General features: G+C 41.8%; 1 protein-coding gene across 2 annotated transcripts in view; it reads left to right on the top strand.

Annotated features, from left to right (window-relative positions):
* The window catches only part of LOC145358334 (transforming growth factor beta receptor type 3-like), a 119,127-nt gene that overhangs the window by 40,154 nt on the left and 63,346 nt on the right, over positions 1 to 15,627 (top strand). For both annotated transcript variants that reach the window (XM_080212272.1, XM_080212271.1), the window contains exon 4: positions 12,941 to 13,054. In XM_080212272.1, the coding sequence (XP_080068398.1) occupies positions 12,941 to 13,054 (114 nt within the window). The remainder of the gene's footprint in view (positions 1 to 12,940; positions 13,055 to 15,627) is intronic.

The following is a 15,627-nucleotide window of genomic DNA, read 5'->3' as shown; positions in this document are numbered from 1 at the left end:
GAACCTCCTCATCTGAGCAAATCCTGTGTATATGGAGGGCTTGTCCATAGGGGGTGGCTTCTTTAACATGTTTAGGGTGGAAGCTAGAGAAGTGGAGCATTGTGAGGTTGTCTGTGGGCTTGCGGTACAGTGAGGTGCTGAGGTGACTGTCCTTGATGGAGATGCCAAGAATGCAACCGATTCTGGAGAATAGTCCATTGTGAGTCTGATGGTGGGGTGGAACTTGCTGATACCATCATATAGTTGTTTGTGATTGTTCACCATGAGTCCAAAGGAAGAAAATGCCATTGATATATCTAGTGTATAGCATCGGTTGAAGATCCTGTGTGGTGAAGAAGTCTTGTTCGAACCTGTGCATGAAGATGTTGTGATATTGAGGTGCGAATTTGGTCCCCATGGCTGTTCTGTGCGTCTGGATGAAAAGCTGGTTGTTGAAGGTGAAGACATTGTGGTCCAGGATAAAGCAGATGAGTTGTAAAGTTGCATCTGGAAACTGGCAGTTGTCAGCATTGAGTACTGAGGCAGTTGCAGCAATGCCATCATCGTGGGGGATGTTGGTGTGGAGCGCTGAGACATCCATTGTGACGAGGAGTGTCCCTGGTTCAACTGCCCCATGTGTGCTGAGTTTCTGTAGGAAGTCCGTAGTGTCGCGATAAAACCTGGGGGTTCTTTGTACAATGGGTTTCAGGATGCCCTCGACATAGCTGGAGAGGTTCTCACAGAGGGTCCCATTGCCTGATACGATGGGACAGCTGGGTGTGCTTGCCTTGTGTCTCTTTGGGAGGCAGTACAGATCTCCAACGCGGGGAGTACGTGGAATGAGAGCACGGAGGGTGCCCTGAAGGTCTGGATCAAAGTCTTGATCGGAGTTTTGAGTTGACGAGTGTGTTCTTTGGTCGGAACTGCTGGTAACTGTCTGTGGTGCTCCTCATTGTTTAGTTGTCGGTACACTTAAGAACATAAGAAAGTAGGAGTAGGCCATCTAGCCCTTTGAGCCTGCCCCGCCATTCAATAAGATCGTGGCTGATCTGAAGTGGCTCAGTTCCACTTTCCCGCTTTCTCCCCATAACCCTTAATTCCCTTGCCTACCAAAAACCTATCTACCCGCGTCTTAAATATATTTAGCGAGGTAGCCTCCACCACTTCAACGGGCAGAGAATTCCAGAGATTCACCACCCTTTGAGTGAAGAAGTTCCTCCTCAACTCTGTTCTAAACTGCACCCCCCCTTATCTTGAGGCTGTGCCCTCTAATCCTGCTGTCCTTTCTGAGCGGGAAGAACCTCTCCACCTCTACCCTATCCATCCCTTTCATCATCATATACGTCTCAATAAGATCTCCCCTCATCCTTCTAAACTCTAACGAGTACAAGCCCAGTCTATTCAGCCTCTCCTCATAGCTCAACCCCCTCATCTCCGGTATCAGCCTAGTGAACCTCCTCTGAACTCCCTCCAAGGCCAAAATATCCTTGCGCAAGTGCGGTGACCAAAACTGCACACAGTACTCCAGCTGCGGCCTCACCAGTGCCCTGTATAGTTGCAGCAAGACCTCCCTACTTTTATATTCAATCCCCCTCGCTATGAAGGCCAGCATCCCATTTGCCTTCCTGACCACCTGCTGCACCTGTAGACTGGGTTTTTGCGACTCATGCACAAGGACCCCCAGGTCCCTCTGCACCGTAGCATGCTGCAGCGTTTCGCCCTGTAAGTAGTAGTCCTTTCTACTATTATTCCTACCAAAGTGGATAACCTCACACTTGCCAACATTGTATTCCATCTGCCAGGTCCTCACCCACTCGCTCAGCCTATCCAGATCCCTCTGCAGACTTTCCACACCCTCCGCACAATTTGCTGTTCCACTTATCTTTGTGTCATCAGCAAATTTCGACACCTTACACTCAGCTCCGTCCTCCAGATCATCTATATAAATGGTAAATAGCTGAGGCCCCAGCACCGATCCCTGGGGCACTCCACTAGTCACCAACCGCCAATCCGAATAGCACCCATTGACACCCACTCTCTGCCTCCTATTTGTCAGCCAATCCCCTATCCATGCTAACACCTTACCCCCAACTCCATGCCCCCTAACCTTCTGTAACAACCTTTTGTATGGCACCTTATCAAACACTTTCTGAAAATCGAGAAACACCACATCCACCGGTTTCCCTCTATCCACCGCACTAGACATATCCTCATAGAATTCCAATAAATTCATCAGACACGACTTCCCCTTAACGAATCTGTGCTGCGTCTGCTCTATTAAACAATTCTTCTCAAGATGCCTCACTATTTCCTCTTTGATTACGGATTCAAGCATTTTTCCTACAACAAACTTTAAACTAACCAGCCTATAATTCCCTGCCTTTTGCCTGCTACCCTTTTTAAACAGCGGCGTAATGTTAGCCGTTTTCCAATCTTCTGGCACTTCCCCGGAATCCAGCGAGGTTTGGAAAATAATCACCAAGGCATCCACTATCACCTCCGCCATTTCCTTCAGAACCCTTGGATGCATTCCATCCGGTCCTGGGGACTTGTCCACCATCAGTCCCTCTAGTCTGTCGAGCACTGCCTGTCTAGTAACAATGATCTCATTCAGGCCCTCCACTCCCACCATCTTTCCATCGTTAACACCCGGCAAACTATTTGCGTCCTCCTCCGTGAAGACCGAAGCAAAAAAGTTATTTAAGGCCTCAGCCATTTCCTCATCCCCCACCACTAAATCCCCCCTCTCATCCTCTAAGGGTCCAACATTCACCCTAGCCAGCCTCCTTTTTATATATTTATAAAAACTCTTACTACCCATTTTTATATTTAACGCTAGCCTAGATTCATAGTCTATCCTTCCTTTCTTTATCAACTTCTTCGTCATTCTTTGTTGATATTTAAACCTCTCCCAATCCTCTTCTCGCCCACTACTTTTAGCCACTCTAAATGCATCAGCTTTTAATTTAATACTCTCCTTTATCTCCTTCGTTATCCACGGCTGATTATCTCTTCTCCTACGATCCTTCTTTACCATCAGAATAAACTTCTGCTGAGCACCAAGAAAGATCTCCTTAAAGACCCTCCACTGTTCCTCAGCAGCCCTACCGACCAATCTGCGCCCCCAATCTACACTTCCTTACAGTAATCCGTTCTGTTCAGTATGATGATGGCCCCTCCTTTGTCGGCTAGTTTTATGACAATGTTGTGGTTGGTCTTGAGAGCGTGGACGGCATTGCGTTGTGCTTGGGTGATGTTCGGGGCTGTCTTAACAGTGCGGCTGATGAATCTGGTGTTAATGCACCTCCTGATGGTTTGGGCATACGTGTCCAGTCGAGGGCAGCTGCCTTCCGCAGGAGTCCAATTGGATTCCTTCCTCTTAGGTTGCTGCACTGCGGATCTCTCTGTCGGCTGTTCTGGTTCGTTGGCTGTCTCATTGTGTTCGCTGTTGGCCTCTTGGGGTTTGTGGAAAAACTCCTGCAGCCTCATTCGCCTGATGAATTCCTCTGTGTCTGCTGTGAGACTGATGGGGTATATTTTGGTGGTGGGGCAGAAATTGAGCCCTCGGCTGAGAACTTCGATTTCATCTGGTTGAAGTGTGTAGTCGGACAAGTTAACAATGGACCTCCCTGCAGTAGTGCTGTTTTCTACTGTGGTGCCGGGGGAGGCTTGGTTGTTGTTGGTGTTGATGCTCGGTCTTTGACCAAACCAGTTTTGTATCCACCTTGCTAGCTCACCTCTGATCCCATGCAACTTCACCTCCTGCATCAGTCTGCCATGAGGGACCTTGTCAAAGGCCTTACTGATGTCCATGTAGACAACATCCACTGCCCTGCCCTCATCAATCATTTTCGTCACTTCCTCGAAAAACTCGATCAACTTCTTGAGACATGACCTCCCCTTCCCAAAACCATGTTGTCTCTCACTAATACGTCCACTTATCTCCAAATGGGAATAAATCCTGTCTCAAAGAATCCTCTCCAATAATTTCCCTACCACTGATGTAAAGCTCATAGGCTTGTAATTACCTGGATTATTCTTGCTACCCTTCTTAAACAAAGGAACAACGTTGGCTATTCTCCAGTCCTCTGGGACCTTCCCTGTAGCCTGTGAGGATACAAGGATTCCTCTCAAGGCCCCAGCAATTTCCTCCGTTTCCTCTCTATTCTGGGGTATATCCCATCAGGCTTAGGGGACTTGTATTTCCTTAATGATTCTCAAAAATCCCAATACCGCCTCCTTTTTGACCTCAACATGACCCAAACTATCTACATGTTCTTTCCAGACTCATCATCCACCAAATCCTTCTCTTCAGTAAATGCTGATGCAAAGTACTCATTTAATACCTCGCCCATTTCCTCTAGCTCTACACATAGATTCCCTCCCTTGTCCTTGAGTTGGCCAACCCTCTCCCTGGCTACCCTTTTGCTCTTCCAAGCATTCTTGCCAGAATGGCATCCTTGAGGGCAGAAGCAGCTGTGCTGAACCAGATAATCTTCCAAGTTTTTCTGACAGCTAGGAGCTTTGCGCCAGTGGGGGTGCACGGAGCCTTAGTACGCCAGGGAAGCAGGCTGCAGAAAGCTTGAGCGCCTTTGCGCAGGACATCCTGGTCCCCTACTGAATTGGGAGATCTGCTCCTGCTTTCTCTCCCCCATCATCGTTGACATTTGTCACCTCCCCAGCTAACAAGGGTTGCTGGCATTGGAGCAGAAAGACCCTCCAGATGAAGCCCGTGGTGGACCCCCTACATGCTCCCTGCTCTTTCCATGGCCCACCTCTGCATCTTACCCCAGCTGCGCTGACGACACCCCTTGCAGAGCTCCCCCATGCATAAGCCCCCTTCTCATTGTACATAACCGCCTCCAGTTGTAGCCACATCTTCCTTGGCATGGCATCTGGCACACCTTTGGTGCCCAGCTAATTTCCTCCCAGTGTGGCCTGGTCCTCACTACTGCAGAGCAGTAGTGATTCTCACCGAAATGGCATCTTTGAGGGCAGAAGCAGCTGTGCTTTTAACTTCAGTCAAACTGTTCTCACTGGCAAAACCAGGCCAGGAGGATAACAAACCAATTCATGCCTGGCACGAATTGAGTTTTTCCCCTCGCATGCTATTTTCCCAGCTCACCATGCTGATCGATCGTCGAGGCGAACCGGTAAATCGCACCCCATATCTTTGTTTTCTTTATCCAAGTCATTTTATATAAATTGTAAGATGTTGAGACCCCAGGCACTGATCCTATGGTGCATCATTTGTCACATCTTGCCAACCAGAAAATTAATCATTATTCGTACTGCCTGTGTTTTGTTAACTAACCAATCATCAAGCCATGCCAATATGTTACTCCCTTCACTATGAGCTTTTACGTTCCTCAATAACCTTTGATGTGGCATCTTATTAATGCTTTCTGAAAATTGAAGTACAGTACGTCCTCTTTATCAACAGCGCATGATACCTTCAAAGAATTCAAGTAAATTCGTTAAATATGATTTCCCACTCACACTGCTTACTCTGCCTGATTACCTTGAATTTATCTGTGTCCTGCTACAATATCTTTAATAGCTTCTAACATTTTCCCTATGACAGAAGTTAAGCTAACAGGCATGTTATTTGATGCTTTTTAACACTCTCTCTCTCTCTCTCTTCTCTCTCTCCCCTCTCCCTCTCTCCTCCTCCCCACAACCCCCCCACCCCCCATTTTGAATTAAGAAATTTCTAATGGAAACTTTGCCGAATCTGGGGTTTTTGGAAAATTAAAACTAACGCATCAATTGTCTCAATAGCTACTTCTTTTGAGACTCAAGGATTCAGTCCATCCACACTGGGGATATGTCAACCCACAGCTCCAATAATTTGGTCAGTACCATTTCCTTGGTGATTGTAATTTACTTGAGTTTCTCTCTCTCTTCCATTTCCTTACTTACTGCTGTTTTTGGATGTTACTTGTATCCGCTATAGTGAAGACCAATGTCTGATTAATTTATCTGCCATCTCCTTATTGTCCATTATTAATTCCCCCGACTCATTTTCTATAGGATCAACACTTACTTTGATTCTTTCTGAAATATTTATAGAAACTGTTACTATTTGTTTTTATATTTCTAGTTAACTTTCCCCTGTACACCAGTTTTGCATCCTTATTAATCTTTTAGTCATTCTTTGCTGTTTTTATTTTCTGTTTAGTCTTCTGACCTACCACCCATCCTTGTGCAATTCTATGCTTTCTCTCTTAAGTTTGATATTATATTTAACTTTTTTAATTAACTATGGATGGTGGGACCTCTCTTTGAACTTTTCTTTTTGGAATGTACCTATTCTGTGTATTCTGAAACACCCCTTTAAATGTTTGACATTGCATCTCTAATCTATGCACAGTGGTTAGCACTGCTGCCTCATAGCATTAGGGACCTGGATTTGATTCTCAGCTTGGGTCACTGTCTGTGTGAAGTCTGCTTGTTCTCCTTCAGTTCAAAAGACGTGCTGGTTAGATGCATTGGCCATTCTAAATTCTCCCTCAGTGTCCCTGAACAAGCATGGAGTGTGGTGACCAGGAGATTTTCACAGTAGCTTCATTGCAGTGTTAATGTAAGCCTACTTGTGACACCTAATAAATAAATTTTAACTTGACTTAATTCACTTTACTAATTCTGCTTTCATGCCCTCATAATTGTCCTTATTTAAATTTAAAATACTAATTTTGGACCCAATCTTTTCTCCCTCGGATTGAAAGTAAAAATTGATCACATTGTGATTGCTGATGCCTAGGGGTTTGTCACTATGAGGTCATTAATTAATCCGATCTCATTGCACAATACCAAGTCCATAATAGCCTGCTCTCTGGTATGTTCCAGGACATGATGTTCTAAAAAGCTGTCCTAAAAACATCTCATGAACTCCCCATTTACACTTTCTGTCCGTCTGATTTTTTTTTACCAGTCTATGTGTAGATTAAAATTCCCCATGATTGTCACCATACCTTTCAAGCAAGCTTCCACTGATTCTTCCTTTATACTGCATCCCACCTATGGTACTATTAGGGGGCTCATACATCACTCCCATTGTGACTTTTTGCCTTTATTGCTTTTCATCTCTATCCCAATACTTATAGAAACTCTTACTATTTGTTTTTATATTTCTAATTAACTTTCCCCGTACACCAATTTATCCATCCTTACTAATTTTTTAGTTATTAGAGTCATAGAGGTTTACAGCATGGAAACAGGCCTTTCAGCCCAACTTGTCCATGCCACCCTTATTATTTTTTAAAAGCCTCCCATTTGCCACATTTGGCACATATCCCTCTATACTATCATACTCATGTAACTATGTAAGTGCTTTTTAAAGGGTAAAATTGCACCTGCCTCTACTCTACCTCTGGCAGCTTGTCCCTGACACTCATCCCACTCTGTGTGAAAAAATTGTCCCTCTGGACACTTTTATATCTTTCCCCTCTCACCTTAACCCTTGCCCTCTAGTTTTAGACTCCCCTGCTTTTGAGAAAAGATATTGACTATGCTGTCTGTGCCCCTCATTGTTTTATAGACCTCTATGAGGTCACCCCTCAACCTCCTACGCTCCAGAGAAAAAAAGTGCCAGTTTATTCAGCCTCTCCTTATAACTCAATCCATCAAGTCCCAGTAGCATCCTAGTAAATCTTTTCTGCATTCTTTCTAGTTTAATAATATCCTTTCTATCATAGGGTGACCAGAATTGCACACAGTATTCCAAGTGTGGTCTTACCAATGTCTTGTACAACTTCAACAAGGTGTCCCAACTCTTGTATTTAATGTTCTGACTGATGAAACCGAGCATGCTGAATGCCTTCTTCACCACTCAGTCCACCTGTGACTCCACTTTCAAGGAGCTATGAACATGTACCCCTAAATCTCTTTGTTCTGTAACTCTCCCCAACTCTCTACCATTAACTGAGTAAGTCCTGCCTTGGTTCAGTCTACCAAAATTCATCACCTCACATTTGTCTAAATTAAACTCCATCTGCCATTCGTCAGCCCACTAGTCTAATTGATCAAGATCCCACTGCAGCTGTATAGGGCATTGGTGAGGCCGCAGCTGGAGTACTGTGTGCAGTTTTGGTCGCCGTACTTACGCAAGGATATTTTGGCCTTGGAGGGAGTGCAGAGGAGGTTTACTGGGCTGATACCGGAGTTGAGGGGGTTGAACTATGAGGAGAGGCTGAATAAACTAGGCTTGTACTCGTTAGAGTTTAGACGAATGAGGGGAGATCTCATTGAGACGTATAAGATGATGAATGGGATGGATAGGATAGAGGTGGAGAGGCTCTTCCTGCTCAGAAAGGACAGTAGGACTAGGGGGCACGGCCTCAAGATAAAGGGGGGGCGGTTTAGAACAGAGTTGAGGAGGAACTTCTTCACTCAAAGGGTGGTGAATCTCTGGAATTCTCTGCCCGTTGAGGTGGTGGAGGCTGCCTCGCTAAATATTTTTAAGACGCGGGTTGATGGGTTTTTGATAAGCGAGGGGATTAAGGGTTATGGGGAGAGGGCGGGAATGTGGAACTGAGACACGACAGATCAGCCATGATCTTATTGAATGGCGGGGCAGGCTCGAAGGGCTGGATGGCCTACTCCTGCTCCTATTTCTTATGTTCTTATTATGTAATTAGAGAGAACCTTCCTCACTGTCCACCGTGCCACCAATCGTGATGTCATCTGCAAACTTACTAACCATGCCCCCTATATTCTCATCCAGATCATTAATATAAATGACAAATAACAGGCCCAGCACTGATCCCTGAGGCACACCACTGGTCATAGGTTTCCAGTTTGAAAAACAACTCTCTACAACCACCCTCTAAGCCAATTTTGTATCCATTTAGATACCTCACCCTGGATCTGGTGAGATTTAATTTTATGCAACAAGATCACATTATTCTTTGCTGTTTTTATATTCTGTTTAGTCTTCTGATCTGTCAGCCATCCTTGTGCAATTATATGCTTTCTCTTTAAGTTTGATACTATCTTCAAATTTTTTTGGTTAACCTTGGATGATGGGACCTCACTTTGAACTTTTCTTTCTTTTTGGCTTCTCCATCCTAGTTTCCTGAACTTGCGTCATTGGATTAATGCCATCACAAATTAACAGAGCTACCCCACCACCTTATCCTAGATTGCTGTCATTTCTAAATATCATGCACAATTCAATATTCAGGACCCAGCCCATGTCATCCTGCAGCCATGTTTATGTAACAGTTATCAAATAATACTTACTTATTTCTATCTGAGCTTCAGGTCACCTGTTTTGTTTTGAATGTAGCACTGAAAAGTTATTTTCCAAGTATGGCAGAGAGCCCAGATTCTCTCAAAAGGATTAACTTACTGTTGCACAGCTGGGAAGCAAGATTGACGAATTAGTGATGTTATGATCTTGCAGTGTCCAGAATAAAGATCACACCGTTTGGAGGAGCTTCTCCTGAAGTGGCTGCAGTGAGCCAGGAAATTTCCTGACTGGAAAATCTGAGCCAAATACTCTAATTCTATGCTAATTTCTCATGGTATATGTTAGCCTACTGTTTAATGACCTGGTATATATTAGTTTACAGGATACAAATGGATAAGGATATAAACATTTCTATACACTATAATTAATGTTCTTTTTAAAGACATACTGGAAGCAGTGGAGGAATAATAAGTAAAGATGAGGAACAGAAAACCAAGGAAAACCATAGGTCAAAATTACTATAAATCATGATGCACAAGATTACCCTTGTTTTTGGATGCAAAAATGCATGTATAGACGTATGTTTGGCATACATGCCCACTATAATCAATTTTTAGAATATTTGAGGACATATTCTGTTGGTCTTAAATTTCAGCTCAGAAATACATGTTTAGATTATATTCCCTTTATAAGTTGGTACATGGAATGAAGCAAATGTTTTGGGCTGTGTTACCAATTATGACACAGTAAGAAGTCGGACAACACCAGGTTTAAGTCCAACCAATTTATTTGATAGTAAACTCACAAGCTTTTGGGGTTTGCCCCTTCATCAGGTGAATGGAGAGTTCTGGCCTCAGACAGAGCATATAACAGCACAGACAGTTTACAGATTACTGATTAGAATGTGAGTCTTTACAACTAACCTGCTATTCAAGATTTAAGATGTCAACAATGTGAGTGGAAAGAGCATTATGCATAGGTTAAAGAGATATGTATTGTCTCCAGACAGTACAGTAAGTGAGGTTTTGCAAACCCAGGCAAGTCATGGGGGTTACAGATAGTGCGAAGTGAACCCAAGATCCCGGTTGAGACCATCCTCATCTGTGCGGAACTTGGCTATCAGTCTCTGCTCAGCGACTCTGCGCTATCATCATTACACCGCATCATTACCAATTATGATGCAGGAGACTTTAAGACATGATCACATAGAGTAGACAACATGGTAACTGACAAACAGACATTTTTCACATTTCCAAATGATGACCACCTATCCTACACTGGTGATTCACATTTTACATATGGCATATGTTGGCCATTTATTTTTGGAAGGATTTTTCAAGGCTTAAAATGTGTGATCTACTTTAAAGGTGTGGCATCCCAAATCCAGCATCCTTAGGATCAAGACCATGCCAGATTTCAGATTTTCCCAGATTTTGAATTGCATGCCAGGTTCTTGTATGTATGATTGATTTTCTCACTTCCATATTATTTTAATGTTGTTTACACACAAGTGACTGTTAAATGTTAAAACGATATGACCATTGTTTTAAAAACCCGGTTGTGACAGTCTAATACTAGATATTTGGAGAAACGTGCTGTCAGGTAGTTCATTGAACAGACTTTGATATAGAAGGAATAAGTTTGCATTTATATCTATGTTGTAAAAAGATTGGCTCTTGTTTTCTCATAGCATGGAAATCACAGATATTTGCTTCACACCACAAGTATTCAAATCATCCTTCAAAAGAATCTGTTTGGAAATGCAGACATACATATACCAAGGCACTGGTATTAGGAGAGAGCATTCTGGCTGAATTTCTGTTCTGTAGTTGAGAGTCTTGAGGCCAATTGCATCATTCCTATAGAAAAGCCTTCCAAAATCAGCTGTTTTGAGTAGAGACCAGGAATTGAACCTAGGCTTATTTATTGATTGCTTTTACTAGCTAAAGCACTATGGCTCTGTGGTGGGTGCACAGCTCTCATTGATACAATTCTCTGCAATCAGCTTAAGAAGGTTTCTGTGCTTTTATTTAGATATTTTCCATTTTTCCTCCCTTTTTTCTGGGCTTGCAAGAACATTCCTATCCACTTGCATGTTGCGGGAAATTTCACTCAATTTAACAGTTGCCTTATAACAAAAGCACTGGTGCTCAGCTTCATGCTAGTCCCTTTGTAGTTTTTGATCATAGTTTAATCACTGTTTACAGGGAGTTGGTTCTACTTTAATACATACACGTTGCTGACTTTTACAGATAATCGTTTGAAAACAGTCATCTTTCAATGGAATTTCTATGTTCTACTCATTAGGCTGTTCATGAAAAACAAAAGTTATACATTTTATACAGGCATATCATGGAAGATAAATAAATGGCCCAAGCTAGGATGATTAAGTGACAAATTTCTTAATTTCACAGCTTGTTTATCAGTTATCATGGTCTATTGAGTGTTTTCCTTGTTAAATCTCTTTTTATATATTTTGTTGCTTCCCATTCTATCCTATTATCAGAATTATTACAGGATAGCATAACATTTTTAGTTTTGGTGCATTTGATATATTTATAAATATATCAAATGCACCAAATTACAATTACATGTAAAATCTGTTTAAATATTTTACTCTATAATATATTGCATATTATTTCCTGTAGGTATGAAGTGAAAAGAAAATATTTTACAAAATGGTAATTATAAAATAATAGCTTGGTAATGGTATTTTTTTGAACATTAAACATAGAAAAAATATGTTCCATAGTTGCAATTGGCAAAATGCATATAAAACGTTTCAAGCATTTTTGTAATAAAAAATTGCTAATTAAATATATTAACGTGTGAATCCAGTCATTGTCAAATTTGATGATTGCATGTGTTGCTGATTCATATAGATCTGTTTTTTGTGACAAGCATTGAATGATGAGATCATGATATGCTTCATGTTTTATTTTAAACCTGACAAAACCTAATTTTTGGAAATTAGGAAAGTTGAGCATTTTTAAAATGAACTGGATTAGAACTACTTGATAGTTCTTTAATCTCAAATGAAAAAAAAGGTCAGAGTTTGAATATTACAATGGGTTAGAAACGTTTTCCACACATGACAGGAATTGAGCCTACCTTGATTTGTATTATATTCAGTACTCAGATGTTGCCGTGTTGTTAGAGACGATTGCTGCTAAGTGTGGTATTCTTTACATAGGTCTAGGATCCGCTGTGCATAATGGTATATTTAGCAGATTAGTTTGGGGATGGAGTGGACCTATCAGGGATCTCCCTCCTTTCACCCCTTCTGCACTACTTTGATTGACTCCAAAAAGGTGTAGAAGATTTTAATTCAAGTTTTAAGTGAATGTTTTACACCTTTGTATTAGCTAAAAAATTGGAGGTGGGGTGGAAGTTGAGAGTCTCTGAACTCATGATTGAAACTACAGTAAATAAGAATCTCTTAAATATCATAGACCTGTTTTGAAATTCAACTTGTTATGTCTGTGCTGGAACTTTGAAGAAAACAGTCATGTGAGTTTCACATCTACTTAATGTTCGGAACCTTGCAAGTTCTTCAACCTTAAGTACTAGTGCAACTCCCTTTTCAAATAATTTATAGATTTAATTTCCACCATCTTTTCAGATCATAATGTTTAGATGGGGATTGAGTCAAAACAAAGAGCCAGTTAAGTTTGTTTATTTAAATAGGGAAATATATCAGTTATACCAATTGCAGAGGCACTGTGGATGTTATGTAGATCATAACGATTTGTTATTTGGTCCTTTCAGGTATTTTTGCATGTACAGCCAATTAGTGCCAATAAGACACTGGTTCTTTTCCTGAACAGCAGCGACCAAACATTTTGGAATATGAGTGCTATCAAGATGCCAGTTAAAATCTATGTAAGTATTATGTATATAGTAATTTATATATACTATTGGTTACTATCATGTCATTTATATCTATGACTGAAGATTTTATTACTGTGCTACAGTTGATCATATTTTAAATACGTACATTGCATGGTATTTAAACAAAACACTTGTCAACTGGATATTTCGTTAGATATTAAATTTCTCATAAACAGACTAATTCTTTAATAGGTTAATTTGAACATTAAAGATTTTCTTGAAACTGATCCCTTGATCTGATGTGTTGAATAATACTTGCGCTATTTCAGTTTTATCTGGTATTTCCTTCTCTTTTTAGTCAGCTTCTGTGTTCTGCACGGTGACCATCTGTATCCTTTACAGGGAGCGATGATCGAATTGGGTGCTATCGATGGAGAATCTTTCCTGTCAATCTTTTCTGGCCAATTTTAAATGAGTACTCATAAGAACATAAGAAATAGGAGCAGGAGTAGGCCATCCAGCCCTTCGAGCCTGCCCCGCCATTCAATAAGATCATGGCTGATCTGTCGTGTCTCAGTTCCACATTCCCGCCCTCTCCCCATAACCCTTAATCCCCTCGCTTATCAAAAACCCATCAACCCGCGTCTTAAAAATATTTAGCGAGGCAGCCTCCACCACCTCAACGGGCAGAGAATTCCAGAGATTCACCACCCTTTGAGTGAAGAAGTTCCTCCTCAACTCTGTTCTAAACCGCCCCCCCTTTATCTTGAGGCTGTGCCCCCTAGTCCTACTGTCCTTTCTGAGCAGGAAGAGCCTCTCCACCTCTATCCTATCCATCCCATTCATCATCTTATACGTCTCAATGAGATCTCCCCTCATTCTTCTAAACTCTAACGAGTACAAGCCTAGTTTATTCAGTCTCTCCTCATAGCTCAACCCCCTCAGCTCCAGTATCAGCCTAGTAAACCTCCTCTGCGCTCCCTTGTGCATGAGTTGCACAAACCCAGCCTTCAGGTGCAGCAGGTGGTCAGGAAGGCTAATGGGATGCTGGCCTTCATAGCGAGGGGGATTGAATATAAAAGTAGGGAGGTCTTGCTGCGGCTGTATAGGGCATTGGTGAGGCCGCAGCTGGAGTACTGTGTGCAGTTTTGGTCGCCGTACTTACGCAAGGATATTTTGGCCTTGGAGGAAGTGCAGAGGAGGTTTACTAGGCTGATACCGGAGTTGAGGGGGTTGAGCTATGAGGAGAGACTGAATAAACTAGGCTTGTACTCGTTAGAGTTTAGAAGAATGAGGGGAGATCTCATTGAGACGTATAAGATGATGAATGGGATGGATAGGATAGAGGTGGAGAGGCTCTTCCCGCTCAGAAAGGACAGTAGGACTAGGGGCACAGCCTCAAGACAAAGGGGGGGCGGTTTAGAACGGAGTTGAGGAGGAACTTCTTCACTCAGAAACATGTCTTAATTTTCTTTATCAATTACTGGCTGAGGGTAAAATTACCCCTTGTTTCCTAGAAAGCATAAACTACACTTAGGCAAAAGAAATACCCTTGTGCCTTAATTTGTAGGTTTAACATAGAATAATTTATAGTTCATGATTGAACTGCTTGATTTGTGTGGAGCAGTGCTTTGATCTACTTTATGGTGAACATTAAGGACATGGTTACTATAAATGGAAATTGTGGGGACACTGGTCCAAACTCTTGATATGCATCAAAAACTGAGATCAGCAGGTCTGATAGCATCTATAGGGAGAGAAAACAAGGTTAATGTTTAGAGTTCATTTAACTCTTCATCAGAGTGAAAAGAGAGGAAAATGTGTAGGGTAGAGTGCATGCGTGTGCACATGCAGATGCAGCAGGAGAAGAGTTCAGCACTGAGCCAAGCCAAGCCCCAGATGTTTTGAGGTAAGGGCATACAGGGATGAAACAGAGTCCTTTGCTGAGTACAGCACCTTCAGCATTAGACAGGAGCAGGTGGAGGGTATGGTGAAAATGGCAAGGAATGAGATTAGCAGATGGAATGCAGTCAGAGGATGGGAAGATGTGGAGGGTCCCAGAAGGGTGTTGGTGTTATGCATACCTGAAGAATAAATCTAAAAATGGGGAGCATTCATTTATGCAATTCCCCAGGGCTGAATTTTCACACACTAACATAAATTGATGCACCTTTGTTCTAAAGAGACAAGCTCAAATGGCCAAATGCCCTTTCTTCATTTGTGATTTTTTTTCTTGTGCTTTTGCACCTCTGGTATATGTGATATTTCTAATAAATTGTAAATGTATTCAAATGACTCATTCATCTTGTGTTTGATATTTTTCAGTTGCATTTTTTTTAGTTCTTTGTGTTGAAGCACTTTTTTTTAGTGATAGATTAAAGGAATGCTATTTGTGCAATTTTCCAGATTGGTCACAAGTGTAAAAAGGGTGAGCTTTGAAAAAAAGATAACAAGTTTAAAATTGTCCACTAACTGTTGCGATTAGGTTGCGTTTGAGGATTTTTTTTTGTTTTTTTTTCTCACAATACCAGCCTGTTGCTGTTTCATTATTAAAGCTGAAAATTTAAGCATTTTAGTTAGGATGTTTAATCCACCAATTATGAGTACTTGATTTTAACTGAAAA

This window comes from Carcharhinus amblyrhynchos, chromosome 25 (assembly GCF_965287045.1).
Source record: "Carcharhinus amblyrhynchos chromosome 25, sCarAmb.v2.hapA, whole genome shotgun sequence".
Lineage (NCBI taxonomy): Eukaryota > Metazoa > Chordata > Chondrichthyes > Carcharhiniformes > Carcharhinidae > Carcharhinus > Carcharhinus amblyrhynchos.
The sequence above is the reverse complement of the archived record's forward strand: the minus strand, read 5'-3'. Positions and strand labels throughout refer to the sequence as shown.